General features: G+C 49.2%; 1 protein-coding gene across 1 annotated transcript in view; it reads left to right on the top strand.

Annotated features, from left to right (window-relative positions):
• LOC121569516 (synaptic vesicle membrane protein VAT-1 homolog) overlaps nucleotides 1-22,428 on the top strand; it is a gene marked incomplete at its 3' end in the record, with an annotated part of 41,587 nt that extends 19,159 nt beyond the window's left edge. The window contains exons 3-6 of the mRNA XM_041880543.1: nucleotides 5,548-5,718; nucleotides 7,071-7,160; nucleotides 17,390-17,631; nucleotides 22,168-22,428. Of these exons, the coding sequence (XP_041736477.1) occupies nucleotides 5,548-5,718; nucleotides 7,071-7,160; nucleotides 17,390-17,631; nucleotides 22,168-22,428 (764 nt within the window). The remainder of the gene's footprint in view (nucleotides 1-5,547; nucleotides 5,719-7,070; nucleotides 7,161-17,389; nucleotides 17,632-22,167) is intronic.
• Nucleotides 22,429-22,550: the final 122 nt, after the last annotated feature.

Below are 22,550 nucleotides of genomic sequence, written 5' to 3'. Positions count from 1 at the left end.
TAAGCCCCTCCACACACACAAACACACACACACACATGCACACACACACACGCACACACACACACACACACACACACACACACACACACACACACACAGGTGTGTCTGTCTGTACATTTGAGTTGGTATTTATTTTTGTACAATGTAAGTTTGTGTTAGGAAGAATGTGTTTGTTTGTGCATGGTTATCAGTGGGTTTTATGAGAACATGTCTGTTTGTGTTTGTGTGTACAATGAGTGTATGTGTGTGTGTTAGTGTCTCTGTGTGTGTTAGCATTGTGTGAATTCTCACTCAGGAAATCGCAGGTTCTGCCTTCTCACACAGGATGTTTTTAATTCACTCACCCAGTAACAAAAAATGTGCATCCTATACGTGGTACAGAGAGGAACCTACCATACGAGAAAGCATATTAAAACACTCATCGAGTTCAAAGCTACACAGAGAGCAGAGGAAAACACTATGTTATGTAACACAGAGTCATCGCTCCTTATAGCAGACACACAGACACACACCCAATGCCTTTTTATGCTCACTTACTCATGTAAGCCTCAGGTAAGATTTGCACAATAACAGAGAAAGAAACATTGCTAAATCATGTCCGACTTGTTGATCTTGTTCACCGTCCCTTTGGTAAATAAGGATTCTTGGGTTTATGGTTTTATTCCATTCTTTGTGAGCCACAGACACCACAGGCTAATGATAGGGTGTGGGAGAGGGTAAGATTGGAGAGTGGAGACACAGAGAATGACATGACATGAGTGGCCACACATCTCTCTGTGATCAACATTAGCACATGGCTAATGTTAGCGTTGCTAGCACCTTAAGGCCCTTACCTATAACCACAACCTAGCCTTTTTATTTTTTATTTTATTTACAACTGCGACCTGGCCAAGATAAAGCAAAGCAGTGCGATTAAAAACAACAACACAGAGTTACATATGGGGTAAAACAAAACATAACATAACATTTTTAGGTTAGAAGTTACAGTAAGCACGATCTGAGGTGCGTTAGCTTCTCCGTTTGAGTTATGCTAAGAAACTAGCTCTCTATGAGGAAGTGGCCTACCTCTTAAGCACCATTCACACAGATGTGGTCAGTGTGTGGATGACTGTGAGAAAGTGCCTGTGTGCACTGACTGTACTATGGTACGAGTATGTACAGTAGTAGAAGGTTTGAGTGTCCTCCTTCCCTTTGTGAAATCTCAACAACATTTAGTGTCCCCACCCTCTCCTCACGTTGAACTCTGGGTGTGGACACACATCATACTGGACTGAATAGTAAAGTGAATTCCACAGTGTTTTGGACAAAATTCCTCTTCACTCTAGAAGAGCGTGTTATTGAGAACCAGAGTGTATTTGGTGCCAAAATCTGTGTGTGTGTGTGTTTGTGTGTATGCAGAGAGATAGGAGTCCACCGTGTGTGCTGTTCCTCCCTACACACCCTGGTCAATAGACGAGACAGAGAAAACAACGCTTTTGACGGGCCGAAATTTTCTCAGTGTAACCAATTCAATTGAATCCCAAGCAGAACGAATGGAATTAGGCGCGGGAAGGTGCTTAAGTTGCCATCTTTGCACAGACAATGGGTTAGTGTTCAGGGGACTGGTTAGTGTTCAGGCAACGGGTTAGTGTTCAGGCAACGGGTTAGTGTTCAGGCAACGGGTTAGTGATCAGGGGATGGGTTAGTGGTCAGGCGACAGGTTAGTGTTCAGGCAACGGGTTAGTGTTCAGGCAACGGGTTAGTGTTCAGGGAACGGGTTAGTGTTCAGGCTACGGGTTAGTGTTCAGGCTACGGGTTAGTGTTCAGGGGACGGGTTAGTGTTCAGGCAACAGGTTAGTGTTCAGGCAACGGGTTAGGGTTAAGGCAACGGGTTAGTGTTCAGGCAACGGGTTAGTGTTCAGGCAACGGGTTAGTGTTCAGGGGACGGGTTAGTGTTCAGGCGACGGGTTAGTGTTCAGGCAACGGGTTAGTGTTTAGGGGACGGGTTAGTGTTAGTGTTCAGGGGACGGGTTAGTATTCAGGCAATGGGTTAGTGTTCAGGGGACGGGTTAGTGTTCAGGCAACGGGTTAGTATTCAGGGGTCGGGTTAGTATTCAGGGGACGGGTTAGTGTTCAGGGGACGGGTTAGTGTTCAGGGGACGGGTTAGTGTTCAGAGGACGGGTTAGTGTTCAGGCGACGGGTTAGTGTTCAGGCGACGGGTTAGCGTTCAGGGGACGGGTTAGTGTTCAGGGGACGGGTTAGTGTTCAGGGGACGGGTTAGTGTTCAGGCAACGGGTTAGTGATCAGGGGACGGGTTAGTGTTCAGGGGACGGGTTAGTGTTCAGGGGACGGGTTAGTGTTCAGGGGACGGGTTAGTGTTCAGGCGACGGGTTAGTGTTCAGGGGACGGGTTAGTGTTCAGGCGACGGGTTAGTGTTCAGGGGACGGGTTAGTGTTCAGGGGACGGGTTAGTGTTCAGGCGACGGGTTAGTGTTCAGGCGACGGGTTAGTGTTCAGGGGACGGGTTAGTGTTCAGGGGACGACCCCACGTCACGTTGCCAGGAGAATGAAGGGAAGAAAGAAAAAGAGAGACAGATTGCCCTGGTCCACATTTACAGCAGATGAGAGAGAGATGGAGAGGGGGCACTGGCAGGGGAGAGCGGGAGAAAGTGAGAAATACCAAGAGAGCAATGTGAACCAAAACAATGGGTTAATGATGGGTTAACGGTTTAATCTGAACACATATTTGTGAAGATTAGCAGATATGAACAGACTTTCGATCCAGACTGTTCCTGGTTGCAGTCGCCCTCCTACCTCAGCTTCTCTCTCTCTCTGTGTGTGTATGTGGGGGGGTGGGGGGGGGGGCTCTTGGCAGTGCTGGCCTGGGTCTTGTGATGGTGGTTCAGTCACAAGACCGGAAGACTGGCCCTGGCTCTCTGGTTCTCAGGGGGATCCAGCCAGACACAGGTTCCCCCTTCCTCCATCTCTAACACAGGTAGAGGAGTGGAACAGAGTGGTCAGGAGATATAGGCAGGCACCAACTGTAAATATCAGCACTCCTATGTCCTACCCCAACAGCCTAAACACTTCATATTGACCATACACATTACTGGTTTGCAATATCAAAGTATATTTGTGAGCAGAAGTCCATGTGGCGAAGAAGCATATAGAAAGGCTTTCCTTTTTTGGCATCCTTCAGGGTAAGCAATTTCTCATCTCGCCAACTTCACACCCACATATATTACATTTTAGTCATTTAGCAGATGCTCTTATCCAGAGCGACTTACAGTTAGTGAGTGCATACATTTTTCATACTGGCCCCCCCGTGGGAAACGAACCCAGAACCCTGGCGTTGCAAGCGCCATGCTCTACCAACTGAGCTACATGGGAGGCTACATACACTCATCTACTCTCAGCTGGCTCTAGGTAAGTCGTTATGTGGTTATTGGGAGGGTGTTACTGGCTGATCTGTCACATATTATCCCCGGATGAGCTTCCGATTGTCACCAAATGCCTCCTGTTTTGCCTGGAGGAAAAACAGCCAATGAAACAAAATGGCTCCTTTGCTCAGTCGTCGCCACCAATTTGGCCTGGGTTTCCTTGGCAACGCAAACTTGGTTTCTCACTGAGGACAGAAAGACAGGGAGAGATAGTGCTAGCTGTTAGGAGGCAGGCTGACTCACGGACACTGCCATCCAACAGCAACACCGTTGCTCTTGTTATTTCATCAAGTTCTTGGTTGCGTTCCAAATGATACCCTCTTCCCTACATAGTGCACTACTTTTGACCAAAGCCATATTGGCCCTGATCAAAACTAGTGCACTGCATAGAGAATAGGGTGTCATTTGGGACGCAGACCTTCTCTCTTTTTTCTTGTCAGGCTTGAATATAGTGAGTGAGAAATGTCTATTGAGTTCCCATAGGCTCAAGGTCTCTTCAGAGCAGAGCCAGGAGGGAATTGTTCTCATTCTAGCTTTCTTTGTAAGTGACAAAGGAGAGAGGAGGTCTGCCTGTACGACTTAGCAACCAGCGACTGCAATAGATTATAGTATAACTTCTCCTTGGTTACTTTTGTCTCTGTCTACTCAAGCTTATGGTGTGTGAGTGTGAGTGTGACCAAGGCAGTGGACCACAACTTCATCACAACATGTTGCTGATGATAACCACAGTCAACCACAGCAGTTGAAATATGCCAGTGTTGAGACAGGCGTCTGTTTGAATGTAAATGTCCATGTTGTGAACGCTCTGTTTGTGTTGCTCTATTGGCTCTGGCCTCAGATAAGATGTGGCCTTTACTTGGTCAGGCATGAGTAACCTTTATGGGCCATGTTCAGTTCACATCTTCCATCCAGTCAGCCTCCCTCCGTTCTCTCTGTTCTGCCCCACTACTTAACAGTAACCTATTGAGACCTGGTTTAAGACACACACAGTGACACACACACACACACATACAGTATGTTCAAAAACAGTGAATCATACACACACCAATACTACATCAAACAGCCATGCTGATGTAAGTTACACCTACAGAAAGCAATGCTCTCACACAACTGCCACTTTGTCTACAAAGGTGATCATAGACAATACATTGTTCATTGTTTCAAAGATTTATTCCCATATGAGAAGGTTTTGTTTCAACTGGCACAGTTACGAAACTATGTTTTCTTATTTTCTTGACCCCATGTCACACATTGCTCCCATAGCAAAAACAAATACCCCAACTAAAATGACCCTAGATTCTTAGTCAGTCATCTTGCATGAAGCTAAAGTCAACCATTGTCATCTGACGTACAATGGCTACTTTCTCTAGTTGTGGATGTTTGTGTCTCTACGTCTATTTGTGGGTGTTCCTTTTTGCCCAGGGCAGCGGGTAGGAGGTCATGTGATGTGTGTTTAATGCTCTCCTTGCTTACCCCTGAGCCACACACAGCCAGCCTCTTATTGACTGACCTGGCCTGTCACAGTAAACAAAACAAATCACATTTCCCTGCAATAGAATGGATGTATATAATGGGATTTATGGGTGGCTCAAGACATATTTATATCAGCTGAGTTGAATTTAGTTGGAGGTGTCTCCCTGAGTGAGTATCTCTCTTGAGGTAAAAAATTAGTGAAGCTTGGATAGAATTGATTCGGTATTATACTTTCTCCCCATAGTTACCCTGTTTAGAGAAACAACTAGGTAGAAAACTAAGGGATACATACACAAGTCTGATCTCCAGCTGAGCTCATCTTAACCACCCTTCTTTGTTTCCCCATCCACTCTCTCTGCTTTATTGGCATGAATGGGTGGTTGCCACTGTTGCCAAAGCAATGTATATGAAGTATTACACACAGTAAATGAACAATACGTTTGAGCAACAATAATAATATATCAACAAAAACAATTATACATGGAAAATAATACACAACAAAAGCAACAATTGAGAAATGTAATCTACAAGGGTGTATGTGTATGACATGGTGGGAGCTATTGTCTCTGTTACATTATAACAGGCCAGGATAACCTGCAGCAAAATCTACTGTCTGTACGTTTTCTCCTAACAAACTATCTCTCTCTCTCTCCAGGTGGTGTGGGCATCGCGGCCACCCAGCTGTGTCAGACAGTGAAGGATGTGACCGTGTTCGGGACGGCGTCGGCCAGTAAGCACGAGACTATCAGCCAGGGTGGAGTCACGCACTGCATTGACTACCGTACACGGGACTACGTGGAGGAGGTCCGCAAGATCAGCCCCAAAGGTGAGAGGTCAAGGGTCATCTGACCTATCTTACAGCACTGAGATGGCCTGCGTCTCAAATGGCACCCTATTACCCACATAGTGCACCTTATGGGCCCTAGTCAAAAGTAGTTCACTACATAGGGAATAGGGCGCCATTTGGGACACAAGCATGATGTGACCCATAATATCCACAATATGATCCATGAGATAAGTATACTGAGATGGCTAATGGGCCCTTAGTCATGCAACCGTTGGTCCTAAGGAATACTCTGTAGCTGCAGTGTTGTGTTAGCTGCAGTGTTGTGTTTGTCTTCCATTTAAAGATAACAAACTGATTTATATGTCCATTTCGCTGTGTCACGACTCTCAGCCCTGATAGCTGGGGTGCATTTGAGACGGTTGGGAGTATAATAAGCACTAGACAGAAAAGTGCTTTTCCACTCAGACAAAGTATTTGAGAAGCCTGTGACTCAGTGTGGATCATATCCCCAGGGCCAGGCCACTTAAGATCCGTCCCGCTTTCTGCCTTAGGAGACATTAAATTCATCGCTCATCACCGAAACAGAACGTCCTCCAATTCCTCTCTCTTTACTCACTTACCTCTGGGTTCATAGAAGCAAGGTGGAGGATTTTATACTAGGACCTAATTTGGTAGTACCCCTCCCAGCAGCCTCAGTGAGACAGAGAGAGAGTGAGAGAGAGAGAGGGAGAGAGAGAGGGAGAGAGAGAGGGAGAGAGAGAGAGACAGAGAGAGAGTGAGAAAGAGAGAGGGGGGGTAACTGACATTTTGGACAGAAGAACATGTCAAATTAGCGGCAGGGATCGATGAGAAGGCTGTCAGTCTGTGTGACTGTGGCTCATTTAGGGCAGGGTCCTGCTGAGAGCCTTGAGAAATCAACGGGCCTATCAGCTAATGGACCGAGGAGAGGAGAGGAGGACTAACCCACTTTAAGGAGCCCCACATTCACTGAAAAAAAAACATAATTAGGAAAGAGCGAGGCAGCATGAGCAAAGATAATTAATACGTAGCAGAGAAACTGGATGAGCCTGGGTCTCAAGCTTTAGTTTGTTATTCATTCTCTCCAAGACATCACTACCTGGAAATGGAATGGAACTCCAACAGACAAGGATAGGACAATGTTTATTCCTTATCAGTGACATTCAAATGAGTAGAATTCCAGCGTTCTCTCCCTCTCCCGTTGTTTGGCATATGTATGGACTGCTCTACATAAACATAGCAAGGCCTGCCCTCCTCCCTCTACACCACTGGCATTCTGGGATGTAAGAGGATTTCTTCCTAATATGATACCAACCAAGCAACATTGAGCTGTACTGACTACCTCTCTCTGTCTTTCCCCTTCTCTCCTCCAGGGTTGGATATTGTGTTGGATCCTCTGGGAGGCTCAGACACCCACAAGGCCTACAACCTGCTGAAGCCCATGGGCAAGCTCATCACCTACGGTGAGACAGGAAGGACAAAAGACCTCAATCATACTTTGTTTATTTCAACACGTATCAATACCAGTGGTTTAGAACACAAATAGCACAGTGTGCAAGAAACATACAGAATGGGCTGTGAATTATTAGGCACTTCCTGGGCGCACTGCTTCCCTACAGAGGTCCATGGCCTCAGTGTGTGTGTGTGTGTGTGTGTGTGTGTGTGTGTGTGTGTGTGTGTGTGTGTGTGTGTGTGTTGTCCGTGGGAAGGTCTCTGTAGTCTCTCTCTGTGATGATGCCAATTTGCAGCAGGCATGGCATGCATGGGACAGTGGGCTGGGGAGGCATGCCTGGAGAACAGGGCCTTGCCTTCTGCATGTTGCAAAAAAGACTACCCAGCATGGTGCCCCCACCCTGATCCATTCACCCGCTCAACCCTTCTCTACCCCCCCATCCCCCAACACTCCCCCCGCCCACCCTCCCCCTCCCTCCCTGCTGCTCCTCTTCCAGTTTCTCAGAAGTATGCATGGCGGAACAATGGCCGTTCTATCCGCACAGAACCTGGAATGTCTGAATGTAGCAGACTGGATACCTCTCCAGCTCCCTCTCCTCTCTCTCTGAGCACGCTTTGTGTGCCCGTCCACAGGAGAGAGAGGGAGATAGTGAAAGAGAGAGGATGAGACAAAGTGAGAAAGAGAAAAGAGGGAGAAAGAGGAGGGCAGAAAGGGTTATGAGAATAGAGATTGAGAGAGGAAAGGGGATGTGGGGAAAGTTTGGCTGGGAGGGCGAAACAAGGACAGAGATGATAATGGGAATGGGAAAGTGTGGCTGGGAGGGCGAAACGAGGACAGAGATGATAGAGGGAATGGGAAAGAATGGCTGGGAGGGAGAAATGAGGACAGAGATGATAGAGGGAATCGGAAAGTGTGGATTGGAGGGCGAAATGAGGAGAGAGATGATAGAGGGAATGGGAAAGTGTGGCTGGGAAGGCGAAACGAGGACAGAGATGATAAAGGGAATGGGAAAGTGTGGCTGGGAGGGCGGAACGAGGAAAGAGATGATAGAGGGACTGGGAAAGTGTGGCTGTGAGGGTGAAACGAGGACAGAGATGATAGAGGTAATGGGAAATTGTGGCTGGGAGGGAGAAACGAGGACAGAGATGATTGATGGAATGGGAAAGTGTGGCTGGGAGGGCGAAATGAGGACAGAGATGATAGAGGGAATGGGAAAGTGTGGATTGGAGGGCGAAACGAGGAGAGATATGATAGAGGGAATGGGAAAGTGTGGCTGGGAAGGCGAAACGAGGACAGAGATGATAAAGGGAATGGGAAAGTGTGGCTGGGAGGGAGAAACGAGGACAGAGATGATAGAGGGAATGGGAAAGTATGGCTGGGAGGGCGGAACGAGGAAAGAGATGATAGAGGGACTGGGAAAGTGTGGCTGGGAGGGCGAAACGAGGACAGAGATGATAGAGGGAATTGGAAATTGCGGCTGGGAGGGAGAAACGAGGACAGAGATGATTGAGGGAATGGGAAAGTGTGGCTGGGAGGGCGAAATGAGGACAGAGATTATAGAGGGAATGGGAAATTGTGGCTGGGAGGGCGAAATGAGGACAGAGATGATAGAGGGAATGGGAAAGTATGGCTGGGAGGGAGAAACGCGGAGAGAGATGATAGAGGGAATGGGAAAGTGTGGATTGGAGGGCGGAACGAGGACAGAGATGATAGAGGGAATGGGAAAGTATGGCTGGGAGGGCGGAACGAGGACAGAGATTATAGAGGGACTGGGAAAGTGTGGCTGGGAGGGCGAAACGAGGACAGAGATGATTGAGGGAATGGGAAAGTGTGGCTGGGAGGGCGAAACGAGGACAGAGATGATAGAGGGAATGGGAAAGTGTGGATATGAGGGCGAATCGAGGACAGAGATGATAGAGGGAATGGGAAAGTGTGGCTGGGAAGGCGAAACGAGGACAGAGATGATAAAGGGAATGGAAAAGTGTGGCTGGGAGGGAGAAACGAGGACAGAGATGATAGAGGGAATGGGAAAGTATGGCTGGGAGGGCGGAACGAGGAAAGAGATGATAGAGGGACTGGGAAAGTGTGGCTGGGAGGGCGAAACGAGGACAGAGATGATTGAGGGAATGGGAAAGTGTGGCTGGGAGGGCGAAACGAGGACAGAGATGATAGAGGGAATGGGAAAGTGTGGATATGAGGGCGAATCGAGGACAGAGATGATAGAGGGAATGGGAAAGTATGGCTGGGAGGGCGGAACGAGGAAAGAGATGATAGAGGGACTGGGAAAGTGTGGCTGGGAGGGCGAAATGAGGACAGAGATGATAGAGGGAATTGGAAATTGCGGCTGGGAGGGAGAAACGAGGACAGAGATGATAGAGGGAATGGTAAAGTGTGGCTGGGAGGGCGAAACAAGGACAGAGATGATAGAGGGAATGGGAAAGTGTGAATTGGAGGGCGAATCGAGGACAGAGAGGATAGAGGGAATGGGAAAGTGTGGCTGGGAGGGCGAAACGAGGACAGAGATGATAGAGGGAATGGGAAAGTGTGGCTGGGAGGGCGAAACGAGGAATGAGATGATAGAGGGACTGGGAAAGTGTGGCTGGGAGGGTAAAACGAGGACAGAGATGATAGAGGGAGTGGGAAAGTGTGGCTGGGATGGCGAAACGAGGACAGAGATGATGGAGGGAATGGGAAAGTGTGGCTGGGAGGAAGAAACAAGGACAGAGATGATGGAGAGTATGGGAAAGTATGGCTGGGAGGGAGAAACGCGGAGAGAGATGATTAAGGGAATGGGAAAGTGTGGATTGGAGGGCGGAACGAGGACAGAGATGATAGAGGGAATGGGAAAGTATGGCTGGGAGGGCGGAACGAGGACAGAGGTGATAGAGGGAATGGGAAAGTGTGGCTGTGAGGGTGAAACGAGGACAGAGATGATTGATGGAATGGTAAAGTGTGGCTGGGAGGGCGAAATGAGGACAGAGATGATAGAGGGAATGGGAAAGTGTGGATTGGAGGGCGAAACGAGGAGAGAGATGATAGAGGGAATGAGAAAGTGTGGCTGGGAAGGCGAAACGAGGACAGAGATGATAAAGGGAATGGGAAAGTGTGGCTGGGAGGGAGAAACGAGGACAGAGATGATAGAGGGAATGGGAAAGTATGGCTGGGAGGGCGGAACGAGGAAAGAGATGATAGAGGGACTGGGAAAGTGTGGCTGGGAGGGCGAAACGAGGACAGAGATGATTGAGGGAATGGGAAAGTGTGGCTGGGAGGGCGAAACGAGGACAGAGATGATAGAGGGAATGGGAAAGTGTGGATATGAGGGCGAATCGAGGACAGAGATGATAGAGGGAATGGGAAAGTATGGCTGGGAGGGCCGAACGAGGAAAGAGATGATAGAGGGACTGGGAAAGTGTGGCTGGGAGGGCGAAATGAGAACAGAGATGATAGAGGGAATTGGAAATTGCGGCTGGGAGGGAGAAACGAGGACAGAGATGATAGAGGGAATGGGAAAGTGTGGCTGGGAGGGCGAAACAAGGACAGAGTGTCACGATCGTCAGGGAGAGACCAATGCGCAACGTGTTGAACGAACATAGTGAACTTTATTATCTTTAGTGATAATCGACACAATAAACAAAACAAGAAACGACTCGTGAAGTCCACGGTAACAATGACCGAACACGGAACAAGAACCCACAAACACAAAGGGAAAATAGACAGTATAAATATGGCTCCCAATCAGAGACAACCAACGACAGCTGACACTCGTTGCCTCTGATTGGGAGTCACTCTAGCCAACATAGAATAAAACAAACTAGAACCCCCAACATAGACATATAACACATAGAATAAACACACCCTGGCTCAACAAATAGAGTCCCAGAGCCAGGGTGTGACAGTACCCCCTAAAGGCGCGGACTGCGACGCGCCTCAACTAAAGCAAAACAGGGGAGGGCTGGCGGGCATACCTCCTCGGCGGCGGTTCTGGCTCCGGCCTTGCCCACCACCCTCCAATAAACCCCCCATAGCGCCCCTGGTCCAGTCTGGCCCCGCTGGCTGGAGCTGAACTGGACGTAGCAGGAGCGGTTAGCTTCAGCTCCGTAGTGGAGTAGTTGGCGGTACCTTACCAGGCACCGGTGACCCAGGCACGGGTTGTGCTGGACTGACGACGCGCACCCCTGGCTTGGTGCGTGGAGGAGGAACGGGCGGACCAGGCTGGACGACTCGCACCCTGGCTTTGGTGCGAGTGGCAGGAACAGGCGGGCCGGGCTGGCGACGCGCACCCGTAGATTTGGTGCGAGTGGCAGAACAGGCGGGCCGGCTGACGATGCGCACCCCTGGCTTGGTGCGTGGGTAGGAATGGGCCGGACCAGGGCTGACGACTCGCACCTGGCTTGGTGCGAGTGGCAGGAACAGGCCGGGCGGGCTGGCTGGCGCGCACCGTAGACTTGGTGCAGTGGCAGGAACAGGCCGGGCCAGGTCTGGCGACGCGCACCGTAGACTTGGTGCGGAGCAGGGACAGGCGCGGGCTGGCTGGCGACGCACACCGTAGGCTTGGTGCGTGGAGCAGGGACAGGCCGGGCTGGGCTGGCGACGCACACCGTAGGCTTGGTGCGTGGAGCAGGGACTGGCCGACCGGGCTAGCGACGCACACCGTAGGCTTGGTGCGTGGAGCAGGGACAGGCCGGGCTGGCTGGCGACGCACACCGTAGACTTGGTGCGTGGCAGGAACAGGCCGGGCAGGCTGGCGACGCGCACCGTATACTTGGTGCGAGTGGCAGAACAGGCCGGGCCGGGCTGGCGACGCCACCGTAGACTTGGTGCGAGTGGCAGGAACAGGCTGGGCCGGGCTGGCGACGCGCACCCGTAGACTTGGTGCGAGTGGCAGGAACAGGCCGGGCCGGGCTGGCGACGCGCACCGTATACTTGGTGCGTAGAGCAGGGACAGGCCGGACTGGGCTGGCAACGGCACACGTAGGCTTGGTGCATGGAGCAGGGACTGGCCGGACTGGGCTGGCGACGCACACCGTAGGCTTGGTGCGTGGAGCAGGGACAGGCCGAACCGGGCTGTGGAGACGGATAGGAGACCTTGAGTGAAGAGCGGCCACAACCCGTCCTGGCTGAATGCCTACCCTCACACACTCTGTGCTGAGGCATCCGCACTAGGACTTACAGGGCGGTGTATCCGTAACCTGGTGGCCTTCTGAATCCGCCCCTTTTCTGCCTCCGTCAGCCCTCGTCGTCCATGCCGTGTGCCCCCCTAAACATTTTCTGGGGTTGCCTCTCGCCTGTCCGAACGTTGACCCGTTTGGCGCCGCTGCTCCTCTCTCGGCGCGCCTCCACCGTCTCTTCTCCCGGGCGCTTCCTCCCATGTCCAGCCCCAAAGAGCTGCCCCTGGACATGCTGCTTGGTCGTTGCATGGTGGGTTCTTCTGTCACGATCGTCAGGAGAGACCAATGTCGTAGCGTGTTGAACGAACATAGTGAACTTTATTATCTTTAGTGATAATCGACACAATAAACAAAACAAGAAACGACTCGTAAAGTCCATGGTAACAATGACCGAACACGGAACAAGAACCCACAAACACAAAGGGAAAATAGACAGTATAAATATGGCTCCCAATCAGAGACAACCAACGACAGCTGACACTCGTTGCCTCTGATTGGGAGTCACTCTAGCCAACATAGAATAAAACAAACTAGAACCCCCAACATAGACATATAACACATAGAATAAACACACCCTGGCTCAACAAATAGAGTCCCAGAGCCAGGGTGTGACACAGAGATGATAGAGGGAATGGGAAAGTGTGAATTGGAGGGCGAATCGAGGACAGAGAGGATAGAGGGAATGGGAAAGTGTGGATTGGAGGGCGAAACGAGGAGAGAGATGATAGAGGGAATGGGAAAGTGTGGCTGGGAAGGCGAAACGAGGACAGAGATGATAAAGGGAATGGGAAAGTGTGGCTGGGAGGGAGAAACGAGGACAGAGATGATAGAGGGAATGGGAAAGTATGGCTGGGAGGGCGGAACGAGGAAAGAGATGATAGAGGGACTGGGAAAGTGTGGCTGGGAGGGCGAAACGAGGACAGAGATGATTGAGGGAATGGGAAAGTGTGGCTGGGAGGGCGAAACGAGGACAGAGATGATAGAGGGACTGGGAAAGTGTGGATATGAGGGCGAAATGAGGACAGAGATGATAGAGGGAATTGGAAATTGCGGCTGGGAGGGAGAAACGAGGACAGAGATGATAGAGGGAATGGGAAAGTGTGGCTGGGAGGGCGAAACAAGGACAGAGATGATAGAGGGAATGGGAAAGTGTGAATTGGAGGGCGAATCGAGGACAGAGAGGATAGAGGGAATGGGAAAGTGTGGATTGGAGGGCGAAACGAGGAGAGAGATGATAGAGGGAATGGGAAAGTGTGGCTGGGAAGGCGAAATGAGGACAGAGATGATAAAGGGAATGGGAAAGTGTGGCTGGGAGGGAGAAACGAGGACAGAGATGATAGAGGGAATGGGAAAGTATGGCTGGGAGGGCGGAACGAGGAAAGAGATGATAGAGGGACTGGGAAAGTGTGGCTGGGAGGGCGAAACGAGGACAGAGATGATAGAGGGACTGGGAAAGTGTGGATATGAGGGCGAATCGAGGACAGAGATGATAGAGGGAATGGGAAAGTATGGCTGGGAGGGCGGAACGAGGAAAGAGATGATAGAGGGAATTGGAAATTGCGGCTGGGAGGGAGAAACGAGGACAGAGATGATAGAGGGAATGGGAAAGTGTGGCTGGGAGGGCGAAACAAGGACAGAGATGATAGAGGGAATGGGAAAGTGTGAATTGGAGGGCGAATCGAGGATAGAGGGAATGGGAAAGTGTGGCTGGGAGGGCGAAATGAGGACAGAGATGATAGAGGGAATGGGAAAGTGTGGCTGGGAGGGCGAAACGAGGACAGCGATGATAGAGGGAATGGGAAAGTGTGGCTGGGAGGGCGAAACGAGGAATGAGATGATAGAGGGACTGGGAAAGTGTGGATTGGAGGGCGAAACGAGGAGAGAGATGATAAAGGGAATGGGAAAGTGTGGCTGGGAGGGAGAAACGAGGACAGAGATGATAGAGGGAATGGGAAAGTATGGCTGGGAGGGAGCGAGGAAAGAGATGATAGAGGGACTGGGAAAGTGTGGCTGGGAGGCGAAACGAGGACAGAGATGATTGAGGGAATGGGAAAGTATGGCTGGGAGGGCGAAACGAGGAAAGAGATGATAGAGGGACTGGGAAAGTGTGGATATGAGGGCGAATCGAGGACAGAGATGATAGAGGGAATGGGAAAGTATGGCTGGGAGGGCGGAACGAGGAAAGAGATGATAGAGGGACTGGGAAAGTGTGGCTGGGAGGGCGAAACGAGGACAGAGATGATTGAGGGAATGGGAAAGTGTGGCTGGGAGGGCGAAACGAGGACAGAGATGATAGAGGGACTGGGAAAGTGTGGATATGAGGGCGAATCGAGGACAGAGATGATAGAGGGAATGGGAAAGATTGCCTGGGAGGGCGAAACGAGGACAGAGATGATAGAGGGAATGGGAAAGTGGCTTGGAGGTCGAAACGAGGACAGTGATGATAGAGGGAGTGGGAAAATGTGGCTGGGAGGGCGAAACGAGGACAGAGATGATAGAGGGAGTGGGAAAGTGTGGCTGGGAGGGCGAAACGAGGACAGAGATGATAGAGGGAATGGGAAAGAGTGTCTAGGAGGGCGAAACGAGGACAGAGATGATAGAGGGAATGGGAAAGTGTGGCTGGGAGGGCGAAACGAGGACAGAGATGATAGAGGGAATGGGAAAGTGTGGCTGGGAGGGTCGAAACGAGGACAGAGATGATAGAAGGAGTGGGAAAGTGTGGCTGGGAGGGCGAAATGAGGACAGAGATGATAGAGGGAATTGGAAATTGCGGCTGGGAGGGAGAAACGAGGACAGAGATGATAGAGGGAATGGGAAAGTGTGGCTGGGAGGGCGAAACAAGGACAGAGATGATAGAGGGAATGGGAAAGTGTGAATTGGAGGGCGAATCGAGGACAGAGAGGATAGAGGGAATGGGAAAGTGTGGCTGGGAGGGCGAAATGAGGACAGAGATGATAGAGGGAATGGGAAAGTGTGGCTGGGAGGGCGAAACGAGGACAGCGATGATAGAGGGAATGGGAAAGTGTGGCTGGGAGGGCGAAACGAGGAATGAGATGATAGAGGGACTGGGAAAGTGTGGATTGGAGGGCGAAACGAGGAGAGAGATGATAAAGGGAATGGGAAAGTGTGGCTGGGAGGGAGAAACGAGGACAGAGATGATAGAGGGAATGGGAAAGTATGGCTGGGAGGGCGGAACGAGGAAAGAGATGATAGAGGGACTGGGAAAGTGTGGCTGGGAGGGCGAAACGAGGACAGAGATGATTGAGGGAATGGGAAAGTGTGGCTGGGAGGGCGAAACGAGGACAGAGATGATAGAGGGAATGGGAAAGTGTGGATATGAGGGCGAATCGAGGACAGAGATGATAGAGGGAATGGGAAAGTATGGCTGGGAGGGCGGAACGAGGAAAGAGATGATAGAGGGACTGGGAAAGTGTGGATATGAGGGCGAATCGAGGACAGAGATGATAGAGGGAATGGGAAAGATTGCCTGGGAGGGCGAAACGAGGACAGAGATGATAGAGGGAATGGGAAAGTGGCTTGGAGGTCGAAACGAGGACAGTGATGATAGAGGGAGTGGGAAAATGTGGCTGGGAGGGCGAAACGAGGACAGAGATGATAGAGGGAGTGGGAAAGTGTGGCTGGGAGGGCGAAACGAGGACAGAGATGATAGAGGGAATGGGAAAGAGTGTCTAGGAGGGCGAAACGAGGACAGAGATGATAGAGGGAATGGGAAAGTGTGGATGGGAGGGCGAAACGAGGACAGAGATGATAGAGGGAATGGGAAAGTGTGGCTGGGAGGGTCGAAACGAGGACAGAGATGATAGAAGGAGTGGGAAAGTGTGGCTGGGAGGGCGAAACGAGGACAGAGATGATGGAGAGAATGGGAAAGTGTGGTTGGGAGGGAGAAACAAGGACAGAGATGATAGAGGAAGTGGGAAAGTGTGGCTGGGAGGGCGAAACGAGGACAGAGATGATGGAGAGAATGGGAAAGTGTGGTTGGGAGGGAGAAACAAGGACAGAGATGATAGAGGGAGTGGGAAAGTGTGGCTGGGAGTGTGAAACGAGGACAGAGATGATAGAGGGAATGGGAAAGTGTGGCTGGGAGGGCGAAACGAGGACAGAGATGATAGAGGGAGTGGGAAAGTGTGGCTGGGAGTGTGAAACGAGGACAGAGATGATAGAGGGAATGGGAAAGTGTGGCTGGGAGGGCGAAACGAGGACAGAGATGATAGAGGGAATGGGAAAGTGTTGCTGGGAGGGCGAAACGAGGACAGAGATGATAGAGGGAATGGGAAAGATTGCCTGGGAGGGCGAAACGAGGACAGAGATGATAGAGGGAATGGGAAAGTGTTGCTGGGAGGGCGAAACGAGGACAGAGATTATAGAGGGAATGGGAAAGTGTGGGTTGGAGGTTGAAACGAGGACAGAGATGATAGAGGGAATGGCAAAGTATGGCTGGGAGGGCGAAACGAGGATAGAGATGATGGAGAGAATGGGAAAGTGTGGTTGGGAGGGAGAAACGAGGACAGAAATGATTGAGGGAATGGGAAAGAGACTGAGAGCATAAAGGAAGAGAGGCAGAATAGAGAAAGAAAATAGGAAGAGAGGAGTGAGTGAGTGGGTGAGGATTGTAGGCTATGTGGTACCTGCCAGGACCTCAGCCTGGCAGTAGAACTGTCCTTCAAGAAAATGACACTGAAAATGGGACATACTGAAAAGATAATGTAAAAGAGAGATAAAAGAGAGGGACCCGGTGAAAAAAGTTGAGGGCAGAGAGGGGAGGTAGAGGGAGAAAGAGGGAGTTGGGGCAGTTAATGAGACAGTAAATGAAGTGGACTAGAGAACAATGGCTGATCAGTGAATCAATTATACACAGACCCAAACTGACCCTACACTGAGAATAAAACCAACCCCAGGTCCCCTTCCCCATTCGCACACACACACACACACACACACACACACACACACACACACACACACACACACACACACACACACACACACACAAGTACAGGCAACCCGTTTTAACACATGAACACCCTTTAACCCTTTGTGCTTTCTCCCCTTACAGGTGCGGCTAACATGCTAGCTGGTCAGAAGAAGAACCTTCTGGCGGTGGCTAAGACCTGGTACCACCAGTTCTCCATCCACACACTCAGCCTGATCCAGAACAACAAGTCAGTGTGTGGCTTCCACCTGGGCTACCTGGATGGAGAGGTGGAGGTCATCCAGCAGGCCATGACCACCATCCTGGACCTCTACAGGCAGGGCAAGATCAAACCACGCATCGACTCCACCTATCACCTCGAACAGGTGGGTGTGTGTGTGTGTGTGTGTGTGGGGGGGGGTCTGTGTGTGTGTGCGTTTGTGTGTATGCGTGTGTGTGTGCATGTGTGTGTGTGTGCTTGGGCGTGGCTCTATGAGACCGGATGAGATTACGCACGTGTCTGTGAATAAAGAGGAGTCTCTCCCTCCATCAGATGTCTCTTTGAGTGAAAGACAGAATCCGATTGTAAGAAAGAGATACTGTAGACAGAGAGAGCGATAGAGGGAAAGTGAGAGAAAGGGAGAGAGGGGAAAGAAAGAGGGGGCTGATATGTTCGTTGGTTAATGCCAGGGCCAGTCAATGGTTAGGCCTGTGATACTGACCAGAGAGAAGTGTCTCTCTCTTGACCAGAGAGAAGTGTCTCTCTCTCTCTCTCAATTTCAATTCAATTCAAAGGCCTTTATTGGCATGGGAAACATGTGTTTACATTGCCAAAGCAAGTGAAATAGATAATAAACAAAAGTGAAATAAACAATAAAAAATTAACAGTAAACATTACACTCACAAAAGAATAAAGACATTTAAAATGTCATATTATGTCTATATACAGTGTTGTAATGATGTGCAAATAGTACAAAAGGGAAAATAAATAAACATAAATATAGGTTATATTTGCAATGGTGTTTGTTCTTCACTGGTTGCCCTTTTCTTGTGGCAACAGGTAACACATATTGCTGCTGTGATTGCTCACTGTGGTATTTCACCCAATAGATATGGGAGTTTATCAAACTTTGATTTGTTTTCTAATTCTTTGTGGGTCTGTGTAATCTGAGGGAAATATGTGTCTCTAATATGGTCATACATTTGGCAGGAAGTTAGGAAGTGCAGCTCAGTTTCCACCTCATTTTGTGGGCAGTGTGAACATAGCCTGTCTTCTCTTGAGAGCCAGGTCTGCCTTCGGCAGCCTTTCTCAATAGCAAGGCTATGCTCACTGAGTCTGTACATAGTAAAAGATTTCCTTAATTTTGGGTCAGTCACAGTGGTCAGGTATTCTGCCACTGTGTACTCCCTGTTTAGGGCCAAATAGCATTCTAGTTTGCTCTGTTTTTTTGTAAATTCTTTCCAATGTGTCAAGTAATTCTATTTTTGTTTTCTCATGATTTGGTTGGGTCTAATTGTGTTGCTGTCCTGGGGCTCAGTGGGGTCTGTTTGTGTTTGTGAACAGAGCCCCAGGACCAGCATACTTAGGGGACTCTTCTCCAGGTTCATTTCTCTGTAGGTGATGGCTTTGTTATGGAAGGTTTGGGAATCACTTCCTTTTAGGTGGTTGTAGAATTTAACAGCTCTTTTCTGGATTTTGATAATTAGCGGGTATCGGCCTAATTCTGCTCTGCATGCATTATTTGGTGTTTTACTTTGTACACTGAGGATATTTTTGCAGAATTCTGCATGCAGAGTCTCAATTTGGTGTTTGTCACATTTTGTGAATTCTTGGTTGGTGAGCGGATCCCAGACCTCACAACCATAAAGGGCAATGGGTTCTATAACTGATCAAGTATTTTTAGCCAGATCCTAATTGATATGTTGAATTTTATGTTCCTTTTGATGGCACCTGTGGCGCTGATGTTTAGGCTGAGGTATGTATAGTTTTTTGTGTGCTCTAGGGCAACGGTGTCTAGATGGAATTTGTATTCGTGGTCCTGGCAAATTGACCTTTTTTGGAACACCATTATTTTTGTCTTACTGAGATTTACAGTCAGGGCCCAGGTCTGACAGAATCTGTGCAGAAGATCTAGGTGCTGCTGTAGGCCCTCCTTGGTTGGTGACAGAAGCACCAGATCAGATCATCAGCAAACAGTAGACATTTGTTCTAGTAGGGTGAGGCCGGGTGCTGCAGACTCTTCTAGTGCCCTCGCCAATTTGTTGATATATATGTTCCATCAATTTGTATAGCTCTCTGTCTCTCTCTCTCTCTCTCTCTCTCTGTCTCTCTCTCTCTGTCTCTCTCTCTGTCTCTCTCTCTCTCTGTCTCTCTCTCTATCTGTCTCTCTCTCTCTCTGTCTCTGTCTCTGTCTCTCTCTCTGTCTCTCTCTCTCTCTTTCTGTCTCTCGCTCTGTCTCTCTCTCTCTGTCTCTCTCTGTCTCTCGCTCTCTCTCTTTCTGTCTGTATCCACAGCTTATTCACTTACTCTCTGTACTCTCTCTTTCTCCGGCTCCCACCCTCCCTTTCTTTCTGTGGTTCTTTTTCGTTTTCTCCCCTGTTGCCATGGTTACCTCCATTGGTCTGCCAGTGCTTCTGTCTCAGGGAGGGGCCGTGTGTATGACAGCGAGAGACAGAATGGGATGAAGGAGTGGAGGATTGAAGCGGGGAGATGAGAGAAGATTAGAGAAATGAGGTGGATAGAGTTTAGGGAAAGTTTAATGTAGTAATAGTTGATACAATTACTCTTGGTGTGAATTATATTACATATCATAATCATATATCCCATATCATAAAACAGCTCTTAAACTTGAATTAATAAGATTGTATATCGGTGAATGTGACCTAAGGGTCCCAGATACCACACCCTGACTCCATCTATCACCCCCCCCCTCCTCCTCTGTGACCTATCCTGTCCCTCTCCATGTCTGCACTATTAATCAATGAACATAACACAGGATGTATAAGAGCCTGGTGCCTCATATTGAGCAACTCCGTCAGGGCTTTGTATTAAAGAGCATATCAGCTCTGATGTCTAGAGGGTCTTACCGTTCTCAGACAGACAGACAGTGCTTCTAGTTGTGATTATTAGTGCATACACTGCAGGGAGGTAGGGAATCACTCACTGTAAGAACACTCAGAGTTAGATGGCTGAGGCAGACTTTCAGAGAGAGAGAGCGGAGCAGTGAGTGATTGAAGGCTTCAGTAATTGGGCTTGTTGTGGTTTCATTCACACAAGCTACACTTACAAATCCCTGGCGTCCCCGGCCCTAATTACCACACTTCCATAGTTTCAGTCCTCTCTCCTCCTCTTCCTCCTCCCCTTCATTGGTTTTTCATTAAAGTGATGCTCCAGAGCTTTTGTATAATTTCAGCCAGTAGTTTTGAAAGTAGTATTCTTGAGTCAAAACGAGTCCCTGGAAATTATGCACAATTGTGTAGTAGGTCATCCATTTCTTATTATATTTTACGTCCTGCAAAAAAAAAATATATATATATATATTGCATTTTTTGGCAATTCGTATGATATGTTACGAATTCCAATTAGTTCAATATGTAAAAAATGTGTAAGTGCTTAAGATCCCGAACTGCATCTTTAAGTGTTCTGTCCATCTGAATATCACCAGTTGCTCCCTCCCTCTCTCCCTCTCCCTCTTTAACTCTGACATGACTCCCCCTCTCTGTCTGTGTATGTGTGTCTCAGTCGTCAGGACCAAGCTTTGACAAGGCTTTGGGTTGCTAGGAGATGGCCCTCTGTTGCTGTGGCATTGGTCGTTAGGTGGTCTGCCTGCCTGCGCCGGGCTGGCGTGGGTGGGGGGTAGAAGGGAGGGGTGGAGAGCAGAGGAGGCTGGTAGGAGGAGCTAGAGGAGGACGGGCTCATTGTAATGGCTGGAATGGATTTAATGAAACAGTATCAAACATATAGAAACCACATTTGACCCCGTTCCATTTATTCCATTCCAGCCATTACAATGAGCCCATCCTTCTATAGCTCCTCCCACCAGCCTCCACTGATGGAGAGACATACACAGACATTAGACAGAGCAAGCGGTCAGTATAGGGTGGGGCTGGCCTGTCTAGGACCGGCCCTTTGTCACTATGATTGACAGGTAGACAGGACAGGAAGAAACCTATGGGTCAATCAACACTGGCTGTGGCACAACCCTGGGTACCGGCCTCTGACGTGACACTGTGACAGGCACCTAGGAACCAGCCAGTCAATAATGGTAATGTGACATGATCAATAAATTGTCCAGCTCTCAATGAGACCCTATGTGGTATCTATCCTGTGGTTTAATTAAACATATGGGGATGGCATAGACAGTTTTAAACTGAAGTACTTTCAAATGAAAGAAATGTATAATTTAGCAATGCATTTGAATTTTTCATAATGGTGTTTAAACACAGAATAATGATGAATAATTCCACAAGTTTTCCTTTCTCTCGATCTACATGATTCTCCATCTACAGCTTTGGCTCTTGCTTTCTGTCCGTCAATCACTGACTCAGGCACACTACCTCTACCTCTCCATCATTCTCCCGTTCTCTCAGTTATTAATACATCCTGACACTAAAGTTTTTACAAACTTCTCTCTCCCACGTGCTGATACTTGCCTGTAGTTTATGTTTAAGGAGTGATAGACTGGGCAATTTATGCTTGCGGTGCCTGGCATCATCTTCTTCTAAGGGTTTGGAGAGGAATTTAGTGTGTGGGTGTGTGTGTGTGTGTGTTCTATGTGGCTATGTATGCATGTTTGTGTGAAAGACAAACCAACAGTCCTGGACAAATGATGATAGATGGATATCTACTCTCCCTCCCCCTCTCCCACTATCCATCATTCATTCTTTCATGTCTCTCTCTCTGCCTCTGCTTCTCTATCCAGGTGGGCGATGCCATGCGGAGAATGCAGGAGAGAAACAACATCGGCAAGGTGATCCTCATCACTGAGCCTATGCCAGAGGAGGAGAAGAAGGAGGATCCTAAGAAAGAGGAGAAGAAGGAGGACAAGAAAAAGGAGGACAAGAAGAAAGAGGAGAAGAAGAAGGATGACTCCAAGAAGGAGGACAAGAAAGAAGAGAAGAAGAAAGAAGAGCTGAAGAAGGAGGAGGAGAAAAACGAGGAGAAGAAGGAGGAGAAGAAGGAGGAGAAGAAGGAGGAGAAGAAGGAGGAGAAGTGAGAGTGAGGGAGGGATGGATGGATGGATGGATGGATGGATAGATAGTCAGGCAGACAGACCATCGGGGAGCTCGTCCTGGGAGCAGGGGT

The sequence above is a fragment of the Coregonus clupeaformis genome, chromosome 30 (genome assembly GCF_020615455.1).
Source record: "Coregonus clupeaformis isolate EN_2021a chromosome 30, ASM2061545v1, whole genome shotgun sequence".
Taxonomy (NCBI): Eukaryota; Metazoa; Chordata; class Actinopteri; order Salmoniformes; family Salmonidae; genus Coregonus; species Coregonus clupeaformis.
The sequence above is the reverse complement of the archived record's forward strand: the minus strand, read 5'-3'. Positions and strand labels throughout refer to the sequence as shown.